At 28.4% G+C, this 14,510-nt stretch overlaps 5 protein-coding genes across 7 annotated transcripts; 2 read left to right on the forward strand and 3 right to left on the reverse strand.

Annotated features, from left to right (window-relative positions):
- Positions 1-944: 944 nt before the first annotated feature.
- Positions 945-2,521, reverse strand: LOC148229813 (C-type mannose receptor 2-like). Of its 2 annotated transcripts, XM_088197957.1 has the most exons (5): positions 2,284-2,521; positions 1,966-2,220; positions 1,713-1,904; positions 1,401-1,652; positions 945-1,200 (listed from the first exon to the last, which is right to left on the reverse strand). In XM_088197957.1, the coding sequence occupies exons 1-5, from the start codon at positions 2,378-2,380 to the stop codon at positions 1,043-1,045; spliced, it is 954 nt and encodes a 317-aa protein (XP_088054083.1). In that variant the 5' UTR covers positions 2,381-2,521; the 3' UTR covers positions 945-1,042. The 2 variants fall into 2 exon arrangements, with proteins under 2 accessions (XP_088054083.1, XP_088054082.1); XM_088197956.1 differs by having other exon boundaries at positions 1,966-2,521.
- An 827-nt stretch (positions 2,522-3,348) lies between these two features.
- Positions 3,349-4,912, reverse strand: LOC148229814 (C-type mannose receptor 2-like). Of its 2 annotated transcripts, XM_088197960.1 has the most exons (5): positions 4,678-4,912; positions 4,363-4,617; positions 4,110-4,301; positions 3,798-4,049; positions 3,349-3,587 (listed from the first exon to the last, which is right to left on the reverse strand). In XM_088197960.1, exons 1-5 carry the CDS (start codon positions 4,772-4,774, stop codon positions 3,430-3,432), a joined length of 954 nt encoding a protein of 317 aa, XP_088054086.1. In that variant the 5' UTR covers positions 4,775-4,912; the 3' UTR covers positions 3,349-3,429. The 2 variants fall into 2 exon arrangements, with proteins under 2 accessions (XP_088054086.1, XP_088054084.1); XM_088197958.1 differs by having other exon boundaries at positions 4,363-4,912.
- A 561-nt stretch (positions 4,913-5,473) lies between these two features.
- Positions 5,474-7,078, forward strand: LOC148229815 (C-type mannose receptor 2-like). The gene is made up of 5 exons (XM_088197973.1): positions 5,474-5,686; positions 5,758-6,024; positions 6,082-6,273; positions 6,332-6,571; positions 6,631-7,078. The coding sequence occupies exons 1-5, from the start codon at positions 5,614-5,616 to the stop codon at positions 6,789-6,791; spliced, it is 933 nt and encodes a 310-aa protein (XP_088054099.1). The 5' UTR covers positions 5,474-5,613; the 3' UTR covers positions 6,792-7,078.
- A 677-nt stretch (positions 7,079-7,755) lies between these two features.
- Positions 7,756-9,543, forward strand: LOC148229816 (tetranectin-like protein). The gene is made up of 3 exons (XM_088197991.1): positions 7,756-7,985; positions 8,049-8,300; positions 9,224-9,543. Exons 1-3 carry the CDS (start codon positions 7,883-7,885, stop codon positions 9,427-9,429), a joined length of 561 nt encoding a protein of 186 aa, XP_088054117.1. The 5' UTR covers positions 7,756-7,882; the 3' UTR covers positions 9,430-9,543.
- Positions 9,544-10,697: 1,154 nt separating this feature from the next.
- LOC148229817 (macrophage mannose receptor 1-like) lies at positions 10,698-13,920 on the reverse strand. Its single transcript, XM_088197940.1, has 7 exons — positions 13,771-13,920; positions 13,458-13,712; positions 13,194-13,385; positions 12,020-12,259; positions 11,748-11,948; positions 11,129-11,365; positions 10,698-10,959 (listed from the first exon to the last, which is right to left on the reverse strand). The coding sequence occupies exons 1-7, from the start codon at positions 13,835-13,837 to the stop codon at positions 10,766-10,768; spliced, it is 1,386 nt and encodes a 461-aa protein (XP_088054066.1). The 5' UTR covers positions 13,838-13,920; the 3' UTR covers positions 10,698-10,765.
- Positions 13,921-14,510: the final 590 nt, after the last annotated feature.

A 14,510-nucleotide genomic window follows, 5' to 3' on the forward strand; every position in this document is an offset into this window, starting at 1 on the left:
AGTTGGAAATTCAGCCTGCCTTAACTTATGACCGCTATTCATATCCTTTTTAAAACAATTTACACAGATTTGTGGAGAGTTCAATTGAGGGCACTCCCGTGCGCTTCATAAGATTCCCATGTCGTCTGGACGAAGTACCGTTACACGAAATAGCATGCTTTATCTCTTTCTTCGTTGCGTGCGACACCCCTCCCACTTTTATTTCTAGGGGATCAGCATCAGTTCTGGATTGTTAACCACTAACTTTATTCCATAATTTTGCTACTTACTTATGTATCTGATTTTTTTTTAATTTTGCGCAGAATTTCAAAGATTTTTTAAATAAATATAATTATTATAGACATTATTAAATGTGTTCCTACTATTATTGTTTCCAAAAGCAATAACATATTTGTATTTATTATAAGTAAAGAGCATTATTATATAATAAAAATAAAATGGTCAATATTTCTTTAGATGCGCAGGGTAACACCCCCACGGTGTATGGCTGAGAGGCAAATAGTATTGGATTCTAATTAGAATGTAACGGTAAACCGTCGAGCTCGATAGGGAATCTTATGATGCCTCCCGTGCATTGTATCCTTGTTTTGCACAATGGTGGCATATTGACAGCTGTAAAAAAACTTTGGCTATGCTAACTCGGCAGAGTTAAAAAGGTTAATATATATATTTTCTTAAATTATTTGTATACCGATAAAATCTGCCTCTAGATTGAAAAACTTAATTATATAATTGCATCTATTATAATCCGGTTAATGATGGAATATTAGGGATAACAATGCGATTTTAATTTACAAAATATACATTATTTATAAAGAAATGATGTACAAATGTGACGTATAAAATATTTATAAATGAATTTACTGTCTGACCTTTTCTTATTATTAATTTAAAAACATAATTATCAATTTTTAAACAGCTTAAAATTGCATTGGAAAGGTTCTTAGAAATAAAAAAAGGATGAGATGTAAATTAAATGTATTTTAATTAAAATTCTATAAAAGTTAAATATATTAAACTACACTAGTATAATATAATCGACTCAGTCAAATTTCTTTTCACATATAAACATATTCTGTGAAGCACAATCAATGTCGTTTAGTAAAGCATCTGTGTTTATGGATCCACAATCTTCATTATTTCTGTTATCTGGTTGGTTTGGTGCCCACGTGTAAAATCCAGTATTTGATAGAAGTTCTCCTGTTATGCAATTTCATTTTATATATATATATATATATATATATATATATATATATATATATATATATATATATATATATATATATATATATATATATATATATATATATATATATATATATATATATATATATATATATATATATATATATATATATATATATGTGTGTGTGTGTGTGTGTGTTAATGACGAGACAAACCTTCAACGGTCATGTAAACTCCTTCTTGAAGAATATCGTTGAATCCAATCAAAAAGTGAATGGGTAATGGTTGACTCGGTACATTTGAGAGGGTTACGGACATTCTATGTTTCAGATAATCTGATTCTCTAGCACTGTTGATTATTGCCAAATTTCCGCCTTCGGCTCTGCAAATTCTAAAAGCATCATGCCAGTCCCTTAAGTCGCGGTGGACCTTATAGCACCGATCGAGATCGTCGTTGTAGCTGTAATCTAAAAATATTTCATGAATGACAAATTATAGTATACAAGTAATCGAATGTTGCTACTTACAAGGATCATAAGTTTCGCATTCGACATTGAGGGGTAGCCTTTCCACGTCGATCATGCACACGAACGTTTTCTTGGCGTTGCACCTTCCGTTGTAGTATTTTGTGTTTCGGTCGACTACAACGCAATTGTCTGTTCGGTCATCATTTGGTTCGTTTTCGGCCCAGTTCACGAAAAGTTCGCTTTGTTGTCTACCTGATAGCGCATGTTTACATTAGAACTTTTTCTTTTATGTGTAAAAAAAATATGAAATTACCATCGATGGGCGCAAATGTACCCTCTGCTAATCGGTCGTGCAATCCAACCCACAACAGGTCTCTCTTAGGACTCACAAACTCAAATACTAAATAGATCTCCTTTCTCGATTCTGGTATCCAAAGTTTGGCTCCTTCTTTGGAGCACGCTTCCACCGCATCAAAAAAGCTCAATCTTTCTTCGTGCCATTTGTAAAATCCGTCAAATTTGTCGATAAAAGTGTAGTCGCTGCGGTAAAATTGTTCAAATATTGTTGCTACAAATAAAGAATAAATTATAAAAACAAAAAAAAAAAATATATTGAAAAAAATATTTTTACAATGGTGCGAATGATGATGGTTTTCTGAATGACCATGATGATGATCTTCCGAAAGCACAAAAGGAAGAATCAATAATAAAAATTGTAAAATCTTCATTTTGATTTGCGTTATTCGGCCAACGATCCGCAAATAACTGTTAAGATTTAGTTCAGGCGTTTTGTATTTATATCACTACATCTCCTTTCCGTTATATTGCAGAGTGCATTTTTTTTATTATGTAAATTGTTCAATTTTTGATTCGGGATACACACAAAACCAGTATAAATTTACATGATAAGTTACTCCCACGAATCAGTTAAATGAAACAGGTTCGCAAATATGTAGGATCGACATGAAAATGTTTCTAGTTTTGCTTACTTATAATTTCACATATTAAAAAAACCAACACCGCCGATTCATTTAGCGTCATTAAACTAACGCGATATGATAAAATCCGATTTGACACCATGTTAAAAAAATAGAAGCTTAATCTTCATTAGTAAATTAATTAAATAATTAAGTATGTATAATTTTACCGCTTAACTTTATAACATTATTAAAATATGTTTCATATCTTATATAATATTGGTATTTGATTATAAAATATATATAACAATTAAATCGTAAATAAATATTTTATAATGATATTATTTTTATTTATTAACTTATTTTTTGATAAGCCTAAAAATCATTATATACACAATTTGGAGCCCTATAAGCAACGTAAATATTTAACGGCGATCGATCTATCCCTGTCATATTGATTCCGAGGGTAGTGAATAAGTAAATATTATCTTCATTAATAATATAATAATAATTATTATTTTTTATATAAAAACAATATCCTCCGCCCCTTTTCAATTTTGATACAAAGACAGATCGATAACCTTCTATGTTAAAAAAATATTCTTAACCATCATTGGTCCATGTCTCCGTAATCGCCATATTATGTGCGTTTAATTTTTTGATTATATTGAATATCTTCAATTTTGTTTTAAATGCTACGTGCATTGAGTTAAGTAATAATTATCAATTTTTAAACAGTTTAAAATTGCATTGGAAAGGTTCTTAGAAATAAAAAAGGATGAGATGCTAATAAAATGTATTTATATTAAAATTCAATAAAAGTTAAACATATTAAACTACACTAGTATCATATAATCGACTCAGTCAAATTTCTTTTCACATATAAACATATTCTGTAAAGCACAATCAATGTCGTTTAGTAAAGCATCTGTGTTTATGGATCCACAATCTTCATTATTTCTGTCATCTGGTTGGTTTGTTGCCCACGTGTAAAATCCAGTATTTGATAGAAGTTCTCCTGTTATGCAATTTCATTTTATATATAAATATATATATATATATATATATATATATATATATATATATATATATATATATATATATATATATATATATATATATATATATATATATATATATATATATATATATATATATATAAATATATATATATATATATATGTGTGTGTGTGTGTGTGTGTGTGTGTGTGTTAATGACGAGACAAACCTTCAACGGTCATGTAAACTCCTTCTTGAAGAATATCGTTGAATCCAATCAAAAAGTGAATGGGTAATGGTTGACTCGGTACATTTGAGAGAGTTACGGACATTCTATATTTCAGATAATCTGATTCTGTAACACTGTTGACTATTGCCAAATTTCCGCCTTCGGCTCTGCAAATTCTAAAAGCATCGTGCCAGTCCCTCAAGTCGCCGTGGACCTTATAGCACCGATCGAGATCGTCGTTGTAGTGGTAATCTAAAAATATTTCATGAATGACAAATTATAGTATACAAGTAATCGAATGTTGCTACATACAAGGATCATAAGTTTCGCATTCGACATTGAGGGGTAGCTTTTCCACGTCGATCATGCACACGAACGTTTTCTTGGCGTTGCACCTTCCGTTGTAGTATTTTGTGTTTCGGTCGACTACAACGCAATTGTCTGTTCGTTCATCATTTGGCTCGTTTTCGGCCCAGTTCACGAAAAGTTCGCTTTGTTGTCTACCTGATAGCGCATGTTTACATTAGAACTTTTTCTTTTATGTGTAAAAAAAATATGAAATTACCATCGATGGGCGCAAATGTACCCTCTGCTAATCGGTCGTGCAATCCAACCCACAACAGATCTCTCTTAGGACTCACAAACTCAAATACTGAATAGATCTCCTTTCTCGATTCTGGTATCCAAAGTTTGGCTCCTTCTTTAGAGCACGCTTCCACCGCATCAAAAAAGCTCAATCTTTCTTCGTGCCATTTGTAAAATCCGTCAAATTTGTCAATAAAAGTGTAGTCGCTGCGGTAAAATTGTTCAAATATTGTTGCTACAAATAAAGAATAAATTATTAAAACAAAAAAAAAAAAAAATGAATAAAAAAATTTACAATGGTGCGAATGATGATGGTGTTCTAAATGACCATGATGATGATCTTCCGAAAGCACAAAAGGAAGAATCAATAATAAAAATTGTAAAATCTTCATTTTGATTTGCGTTATTCGGCCAACGATCCGCAAATAACTGGTAGGACATAGCTTAGGCCTATCGTATTTATATCACTACATCCCCTTTTAGTTATATTGATGGATGTATTTTTTTTATTATGTAAATTGTTTAATTTTCACTGAATACGCACGTATACGCACAAAACCAGTTTAAATTTACATGAGACGTTACTCCCATGAATCAGTTAAATGAAACAGGTTCGCAAATATGTAGGATCGACATGAAGATGTTTCTAGTTTTGCTTACTTATAATTTCACATATTAAAAAAACCAACACCGCTGATTCATTTAACGTCATTAAACTAACGCGATGTGATTAAATCCGATTTGACATCATGTTAAAAAAAATATAAACCTTATCTTCATTAGTAAATTAATTAAATAATTAAGTATGTATAATTTTACCGTTTAAATTTTTAACATTATTATAATATGTTCCATATTTTATATAATATTGAATTTATATTATAAAATATATATAACATATATTAAATCGTGAATTGTCAAATGTACTTATTTTTGTGAAAAATATAAAACAAATGGTTAATAAAATTTGTGGCATATTTATTGGTTTTTAATCTTAAGTGTTACATAATGTTTAATATCTAAGTACAGGTACACATTAATGATTACATTTAAAAACGGTACAGTGTTATATTATAAAATATTTTATTTTAAGTAGAGAGATAAAACAGGTTTGACTCTATCCAGAGCAATGTATGAAAAATGAGCATTGAAAAAAAACAACTTATAAATACGTTTGACCGGAATTTTTCCACCAGTTATTGTCGAAACGTTGATCGAATAACGTATCAAAATGAAGGAATTTAACATTTTGTTATTGTTGTTTTTTCAAATACACGTATTTCGTTCTGTTAGTTCACATATGGGTAAAATATCGAATCAATCTTAGCTTATTTATTATATAATTTTAATTATGTAAAAATTTTATTGTGAGAAGAAGACAAAGAGGACAAAGTTGTTGATCATTTTTACCGGAACGACTACACCTACATTAAAAAATTTAATGGATTTTACAAATGGCACGACATTAGGGTGAACTTTTTCGATGCTGTTGAAACATGCGCCAATGAAGGAGCTGTACTTTGGGTACCTGGATCCTTGGATGAAGTTTCTGAGATATACGATTTTGTAGATAAAAAATACGATCTTATGTGGGTCGGCCTACACGACAAATTTGCACAGAATACGTTCGCTCCAATAGACGGTAAGCATGAAATGAAAATAGTATTTTACATATATACATGAAAGATAATTTATTTAGGCAGACCTGAAGATCAGATTTATATAAATTGGGGAGAAAACGAGCCCAACGACGAATCGCATGACGATTGTGTGGTCGTGGGTCGCGATTATAAATTTTATAATGGCGCATGTCGTTCGAAGAAGACATTCATGTGTCGTATACCAATCGGGAAGAATTCTCTCAACGCTGAGTGCGAAACTTATGATCCACGTAAGTAAAATTTGTGGTAGTTTATTAGATAAGATGTTATCATTTGGATTCATTTCAGATTACGTATACGATGTTCATTTCGATCATTGTTACAAGATACACGCAGTAAAGAGAGACTGGCACGATGCTTTTAGAGTGTGCAGAGCTGAAGGTGGAAATTTAGCGATCGTCAATAGCTACAGAGAAGCTCGCCATTTATCCAAAATGATAAAAAAGGCACTCAATAAAGATTCTCTCAATTATGTGTACATAGGATTTAACGACTTGATCAGAAGAGGATTTTATATGACCGTCGAAGGTGTGTTTAATATTTATGAATCGAAAATTATTGCCATTAATTTGCTTTCTCGCTTACAGGACAACCTTTAGAGCATTCTGGGTATACTAAATGGAACAAGGGACAACCGGACAATTATGCAGGAAATGAAAACTGCGGGGCTTTGGTCAGCAATGGCCATTTGGCTGATGTTCCTTGTTGGAAGCGAAAGATGTTTATATGCGAAAAGACTTATGATTGATAAATGTATTAAAAAAAATGTTTGTTTTATAGATATTATTTTACAATGAAACAATTCGATCATAACCAATAAAAAACACGTCGAAAACTGAATCTAGCTATGATCAGTTTATAAAGATATCGTTTCCAAATTATATTGCTTACTACCTAATTAATAATTTCGTTATTATAACAGAAAAAACGTTTATGTAAAAAATATGTTTCTGGAAGATTCTTTTTATAAAATAAATAATTTTTTTTTGTATGTATGTGTATGTAGTAAAATAAATACTATTTATTGTACCATAATTCGCTTTTTATTTAATATAATCTGAATTATCGATAATTAAATCATAATTTCGGTGGTATGATAGTAAAAGGATCTATCGAAAAACATTGTTTTTAGTTATAAACATTAAATTTATTTATGATGATAAAATATAAATAATGATAAAATGCATTGTTTGCATAAAAAATCTATGTTTAACACTTTATATTATTTAATTAGAAATTTAAATATTAAGGTTAGGCATCTAATGCTTAATGAAAATTAATTGTAACGACAATGATGTTCATTTTATTACCAAAATAAAAATTAAAACAATGTATTATAGTAGATAAAAATTATGTTTAAAATCTATAATTAAATACATGAACCTAAATATATTATTATAATACTATATTAGGTTTATGATAATCATGGAATTAAATTATACATTATCTAATATTATACATTTATTGTAAAATTCAGAATAAAAATAGTTGAATAGGTAAGTTTTATTTACAAAATAGCTATTCAAGGAATTTTTATTTATCATAGCTATTTACATTTTTAAGATTGTTAGTTACAAAATTTATGACTAGTACCTTTATGAATATGTATATTTTATAAATACGAATTAATTACTAAAAAACTCGATTTAAAAAATGGTAAAAATTCGCAAGCAGGAAAAACTAGTTTTACAGTTTGCTAAATAAGGGGGTAATAACCCTAAAATTTCCATTAATTTACGCACATAACGGTAATTCAAGTGTTGTGATATAAAACTTGACCAGTCACTCGATTTAGGTGAGTCTCCACCTGGCCGGGGATCGTTCAAGTCCATTTTCAACATGGTTCGCATTCAGATTTTGGTGATATTTCAGCTATGCCTACTGATAGCGGCTGATAGGATTCACGATCGCGATGATAAAGAGCATCAGCACCACGGCTCAGGTAAAATCAATAAATCCAGGAATTAAAACGTCACAGTAATCGATGTATGTATGTGAATTGTAGCTTTTGAAACAGCGTTTTTTCGCCACGACTACAAATACGTAAACAAGTATAGGTCTTTTTATAAATGGTACAATACAAGAAAGAGTTTCTTCGAAGCGGCAGAGGAGTGCGAAGAGGATGGCGCTGTACTTTTCATACCCAGTTCCAGAAATGAAATTTTAGAGGCGATGGAACTAGTCGACAAGGATAGATTTTTGCTTTGGATTGGATTGCACGATAAATTCTCTCATGGAAACTACGTGCCGATCGACGGTAAGTTATTCATATTTATCTTCATAGACTCAATTCCCATTTTTTAAATAAATCTAAGTTTTTCTGATGAAGCAAAATCGTTGTAAGACTATTTTTTGTCTTTATATTCGTTATGGTCACACAATCTTTATCTGCAACTTATATTCATAATTATATACAAATCCCAAACTCTTTGATTATCTAAAATTCGTTGAATAAAAATAGAACATATCATAAGTAATTTTAATAGCAAGTTAAATTCTAATGTAAATTCTAAAAAAACTTAAATAACAACTCCACTGTTATGATTGTAGAAAATCAATTGTCGCATTTAATACATAGGATTAAGAATTGAATAATGACGTAATGTTTTTCTTTGGCCTTCTACATCGGAAATAATGGATGTTTATATTGCTCAATATTTATATAAGCTAATCATATGTTATATAAAAAACAGAAGCTAATACAAACGTAAATTTGAGATGATCAATTGGAATGTAAATTATTTTATTCAAATTTTAAAATCGATTTCAGAATTATCGTATTAAGTTTTTTTGTCGAAAAATATAAGATGATAATGTTTTTATGATACATATATCAATCATTAGATAATTTCTATAATGATGTTTCAGTTTCTTATGCAAAATAATTATAACTATATTTTTATTACTGATTATAAAACCAATTACATATTATATTATTGCTGATTTTTTATTACGTATAAAAATAACTACCCTTTAGTATCTCCTAGTCTATTCATGTAATTAGATTTTTGCCAGCATATATAATATATGATATTTTGAAGTCAAATGCTGTGTATATTTTGTTGTAGGTATATACAATATAGTAATAAATTTATAGCCATCATGTAGTTTTTTATAAATGATGTATTAATATATTATTCATAGAAAGGCTTATATTAATTTTGTGTTTTTATTCAACAGGTACTCCAGAGGAGTTTGTGTATAGAGATTGGGATATAAACGAACCAAATAGAGACAAAAAAGATGACTGTGTTGTCATAAGCAGATATGGAAAATTTTACAATGGAAACTGTCATGGTAGGAAGACGTTCATTTGCAAGAAAAATGTAGCGCATCTACCACTCAACGTTGAATGTGAAACATACGACCAAGGTAATATATTGTAATATATAACTTCGAAGCAATATCGATTTACTCAACTCTTAAATTTTATTTTATATACAGCATAATTTTATATTTAGATTTTAACGTTAAAATTTCCCAGAAACTTTTTCATATAACAATAACACAGTATGGCTAATTAGCAGTTGGAGATGTGGAATAAACACATATGTTTTTGCATATATATATATTTATTTTAGATCATATTAAAGAGCAAAATATTAATTAAAGACAATATTAATGCTATTTATTTACAAATATATGATGTTTTACAAAACAAAATGTACATTATGTATATGTTGACTGGTTTCACATATATTTGATTAAAAAACACTGTTTTAGATTATCATTATTCAAAGACTCTACAACGATGTTACAAAATTCACACCACGCCTGATACTTGGTTCGAAGCTTTCGAAAGGTGCAGGGCTGAAGGTGGAGATTTGGCTGTGTTAAAGAATATTGAGGAAGCAGCATATTTTGTCAGGAAGGTTAACATAGTAAATCCAGCCGACCTGTTATATCCCGGGGTTTGGAACAGGGCAGTCGTTCACTTAGGTTTTAGTGATTTGGTAAGGCATGGAATTTGGACGACAGTATATGGTGGGTAGTAATACATAATCATATATTAATATATTCTACATACGTCCATTTATAAATAAATTTTCACAGGAAAACCTTTGCAAAGCGGATATTCATTGTGGGCCCATGGACAGCCAGATAATTCGTTCAACCTTGAGCACTGCGGAACAATGTTTAGAGATGGAAGATTGAACGATGAAAATTGCAGAACTAGGGCTATTTTTATATGCGAGAAAAAACTGTTGTTGTAAATAAAACTTATTTTTAGTACCAACATATGTATTTTTATTTATTAATTGTGTTACTCACTAAATAATACAACACAATTGTTGATTATACGAATACATTTAAGGTTAAACAATAGCTTATTGCTATCCGGAAAAATTGGTATCCATTTTTAAAAACACACTGGTAATGCTAGTTTGCCTTAGCAAATAAAGTATTTGCTTAAAAAGATATATACACGTACTTGAAAAGATATACATACATTTTTGTTATTGCAGAATAGGCCATACATCTACATAGTTTTAATCTTACCTATTAGAACCCATTTATTTTATAGTACTACTTTTATTTTTTAAATAAAATAGTTTGTTTTAATTAAAATTTTTATTAAATTACATTTTTAATTTTTTTTTATTTATGTTACATATGTAAAAATAAAATATTTATACATTACAAATAAAAAAAAAATATTCGTATCAGCTTAACGAAGAACAAGTATTAAAAGAAAAGTAATAATGTTTTTAAGCAGTAATTTTAATTTATGTATACTTCTTTATCATTGCCAATATTATGTTGATACGTTGTTATTTCGCATATAAATGGATATTCATTGTCACAATTTGTATAATGCATTCTACCATTTTCTTGCAACGTTCCACAATGTTCATTTGCTTTCAGGTTACTTTCAGGCTGACCAGCAGCCCAGTTCGCAAACGGCATTGGATCGCCTAAAAACATAATAAAAAAACAATAACTCTAAATTTAAATTTATAAAATTTTTCTGAAAGTAAACCGTACTTATAAAACATATTAATTTAACACGATCGCAATTTTTTTTACGAACTAATAATTTTATATATTCCTAATATTTAACATATGTATTATATATTAATTTACCAAAAACAGTGTTAGGTTCTCCATGTTTAAACATGTCGTGGTAGCCAATCAAATGTTTTCCTTTCGTCACATGCTTAGGCTTTCTCATTAAATTATAAAGATAGTCAATTTCTTCTTGTTTTGTTAATATGGCTAAGTATCCGCCCTCAGCGTGGCATATAGCTCTTGCAGTGGACCATTTTTGTCGCTCCGAGTGAATTTTATAATATTTTGAAAATTGTGGAGCGTATATATAAGCTGAAATATATGAAAAATACATAGATAGGGTTGGTAAAAAATTACGACGAAAAAATAAAATCTATATCTGGTGCTTCATCATGAAAATACGATACAGATCACAAAAATTAATATTAAAGTTATTTATGCGCTGCTTCTTAAACTTCTGAACGACCTTTTTTAAAACCTAATCAAAATTATTGTGTTATGTGAACAAGTCACTGAAATTATTTAATAATAATATTGCGATTGTAAAATAAAATTTATATTTCTAATTTTCTGGATTGCAATCTATAATTATATTTCATCTTTAAGCATTTTATGCACAATATGATATTAACCGTAAATAAAATATGATATAAATTATTTATTATTATAATACAATATATGATTAAATACAAACCCGGATCTATTACTGAATATTTGGAACTATGAGTTGTCTTCAATACATTTCTTTCACATACGAAGGCCCATGGACTCTCACAATACACATCGTTTAATTTGCCATTTTTCATTAATGCCCCACAGTTTTCAACATTATTGCCATTAAAATTACTGGGCTCATTATTATGCCATTCACTATAAGCATATTGAATTGTGTTACCTTAGGGATTAATATAAAATCAATGTTTTATTTTGTAGTAAATATATGTAAGAATAAAATTAATTTGTTACCATTATCCATTAAATATTCTCCTTCTTTGAATATATCGTGATAGTTTATTAATATACCAATTGGATTTTCTTGATATTGTTTCGTTATGTTAGTTAAAATCGTTGCTTCATTTTCATTGCACGGCATTGCTAGTTTAGCATTTTCCGATTGGCATTTCACCCTAGCTTCACTCCATATTAATTTTTCAGCATAATATTTATAATACATACCAGCATTTGGATAGTACGTATATTCTTTATCTTAAAAAAAATAGAATATAATCTATATTACATATACTATATATGTGTGTAAATATAATAAATTATAAGTTACAGAATTTATTTTATTTCAGAGCATTTTTATATCTAAATTGATTTTTTTTTAATATTTTCCGAGAATTTTTGCAAAATTTTCTACAATTTTTTTTATTTGTAATATATATTTAAATTATTTTACAACAAGTTATAATATACTTTTAGCAAAAACTGTAACTTTTAATATGCAAACACAAGTCGATTCATAAACCCACACCATTATTACCCAAATATTGTAAATTAATTCCTGATATTATAAAGCCTTATTTTGACTATGATACTTAAATAGTATCATTTTTAAAAGTTTGGTTAATTGTCAAGTAAGTAAGGTATGCATCGTTTTTTTAAAAGTACTCGTTTCAGAAATATGAAATATGAAATATGTATATAAAATCTACAATGCCGGAATTATCTCGAATATTTTTTTATAGTGAACAGTAATGTAGTAGAATAAATCCAGCGTTAAATACCTAGGCTTATTTATTTTTAACATATTTTGTAATTTTGCATTAAAAAGCTTGCTGTCTTATATTTAATAGAAAAGACGGGCTTACTACAAGAAATAAAATTCTAAATAAAAAACGGCTAATTAGACTAATTTTAACATATTCTTTAACAGTGTGGAGAAACATTAATAATGCTATATTTTTTTAAATTCAAAGTAATTCAAAATAAAGTTATAAATTTTTTACATATATTACATTTTTTAGTACTAAGCTTAAATATAAGTATTATGGTTGTTGCCTACAAATAGAAATAATTAAAGAGAATTGTCATTTTCAGACCAAAAATTTTTTATTATATCGTAAATAAATTTTAAACTTTAAAATGTTTATAAATATCTATAATTTATCATATTGATCAAAACGTATTTACTCACTTGAATTATCATTAAGACAAGGCTCTCTTTTTTTCTCTTCAATACCATTTTTTTGGCATACATAGACTAGTAGATCATTACAAGACATGTCGTTAAGTAGACCAGATCGATGAATTGTTATACAATCTTCATCATAGGAATTATCCGGGTTGCTGGTCATCCATTTATGATAATATTTCTGCATCGAATCACCTACATAATAAATTATGTGTTCGTTTAGCATTCACAATAATTAACTAATACATAAATATAATAAAAATGCACCGTTTAACGTAATATAGTTTGATTCTTCGAAAGCATCGTGAAACCCTAACCATGCATAACTAGGCTCCGTAGAACCGGTAATATTATTAATCGAATTTTCATTGAATATTTTTTTCAGTTCTAAAGCTTCAGCATCGTTTTTGGGCATTGCTAACATTGATTCTTCATCTTCACATTTCAGTTTAGCATCATACCATTTTATTGGGTTATTATAAAATTTATACTTCATTCCCACGTTGGGGTAAAATACGTAATCTGAAATATTGAAAAAATTATGTATTATGTTAAGGTGATATTATATATTATAACTTACCATTGCAAAATGTTTCTGTTATTACTCCTAATATAATAAATAATATTATACAATTTGGTAATTGCATAATTTTTCAGAATATAACAAAAAGTAATAAGTGTAAACTGTCCAGCTTGTTCTGATGAACTGACGAGATAGTTATGTTAACTTGTGTTTTTATATATTTTGATAAGAGCTTTCTAAATGAAAAACATATTTTTTACTGCTTCGCAATTTTGATTAGATCAGAGCAAGCTGAAACCTTTGCTCCGGTAATAAAAACCAGATTATAACTTTATCTCTTAATTACCGTTTATTATATTGTATAGAAAACAAAACTAATACCATGGTGTAGTTTAGGTATACAGGGTTATAGTAATAGAAAGACATTTATGATTTTTTAAATAAATAACTTGTTTTAGGATCTATTTTTTACTAAAATACATTCTGTATGATTTTATTTCTAAAGAACATTCTGTGTGTTTCAGAGAAAAAAAACATTCCACAGACTCTGCGTTTCAAATGATTGGTTTTTGGCCAAAGGTACGAACAAAATCATTGTATTTTTTCTTATATATATATGTATTCTGTTTATATTTAAATGTACGTTTTAATTAAATTTGTTTAGTGAAAGAACAATAAGCTTAATAAATTAAAAAATAAATAAATGTGTTTCATGTTCCATAGCCTTAAAATTCCTTACAAATATTTTTTTGAAATTCTTCTAAATTGTTGATAGATGTATTTCCTTACCCTTCCTT

This window comes from Plectrocnemia conspersa, unplaced genomic scaffold (genome assembly GCF_051122295.1).
Source record: "Plectrocnemia conspersa isolate PC_06_02 unplaced genomic scaffold, ASM5112229v1 ptg000011l, whole genome shotgun sequence".
Taxonomy (NCBI): domain Eukaryota; kingdom Metazoa; phylum Arthropoda; class Insecta; order Trichoptera; family Polycentropodidae; genus Plectrocnemia; species Plectrocnemia conspersa.

What these genes read in the sequence shown, in the direction of transcription:
- LOC148229813 (XM_088197956.1), bottom strand. Translation starts at nt 2,380, where the DNA reads ATGAAGATTTTACAATTTTTATTATTGATTCTTCCTTTTGTGCTTTCG. An exon ending in TACATTTGCGCCCATCGATG is followed by an intron (nt 1,905 to 1,965) that starts GTAATTTCATAT and finishes ATGCGCTATCAG; the next exon opens with GTAGACAACAAAGCGAACTT. An exon ending in AGTTTACATGACCGTTGAAG is followed by an intron (nt 1,201 to 1,400) that starts GTTTGTCTCGTC and finishes ATTGCATAACAG; the next exon opens with GAGAACTTCTATCAAATACT.
- LOC148229814 (XM_088197958.1), bottom strand. Translation starts at nt 4,774, where the DNA reads ATGAAGATTTTACAATTTTTATTATTGATTCTTCCTTTTGTGCTTTCG. An exon ending in ATGCGAAACTTATGATCCTT is followed by an intron (nt 4,050 to 4,109) that starts GTATGTAGCAAC and finishes AAATATTTTTAG; the next exon opens with ATTACCACTACAACGACGAT. An exon ending in AGTTTACATGACCGTTGAAG is followed by an intron (nt 3,588 to 3,797) that starts GTTTGTCTCGTC and finishes ATTGCATAACAG; the next exon opens with GAGAACTTCTATCAAATACT.
- LOC148229815 (XM_088197973.1), top strand. Translation starts at nt 5,614, where the DNA reads ATGAAGGAATTTAACATTTTGTTATTGTTGTTTTTTCAAATACACGTA. An exon ending in GTGCGAAACTTATGATCCAC is followed by an intron (nt 6,274 to 6,331) that starts GTAAGTAAAATT and finishes GATTCATTTCAG; the next exon opens with ATTACGTATACGATGTTCAT. An exon ending in ATTTTATATGACCGTCGAAG is followed by an intron (nt 6,572 to 6,630) that starts GTGTGTTTAATA and finishes TCTCGCTTACAG; the next exon opens with GACAACCTTTAGAGCATTCT.
- LOC148229816 (XM_088197991.1), top strand. Translation starts at nt 7,883, where the DNA reads ATGGTTCGCATTCAGATTTTGGTGATATTTCAGCTATGCCTACTGATA. An exon ending in GCATCAGCACCACGGCTCAG is followed by an intron (nt 7,986 to 8,048) that starts GTAAAATCAATA and finishes TGTGAATTGTAG; the next exon opens with CTTTTGAAACAGCGTTTTTT. An exon ending in AAACTACGTGCCGATCGACG is followed by an intron (nt 8,301 to 9,223) that starts GTAAGTTATTCA and finishes TTTATTCAACAG; the next exon opens with GTACTCCAGAGGAGTTTGTG.
- LOC148229817 (XM_088197940.1), bottom strand. Translation starts at nt 13,837, where the DNA reads ATGCAATTACCAAATTGTATAATATTATTTATTATATTAGGAGTAATA. An exon ending in AAACTATATTACGTTAAACG is followed by an intron (nt 13,386 to 13,457) that starts GTGCATTTTTAT and finishes TTTATTATGTAG; the next exon opens with GTGATTCGATGCAGAAATAT. An exon ending in ATATTCAGTAATAGATCCGG is followed by an intron (nt 11,366 to 11,747) that starts GTTTGTATTTAA and finishes CATATATTTCAG; the next exon opens with CTTATATATACGCTCCACAA.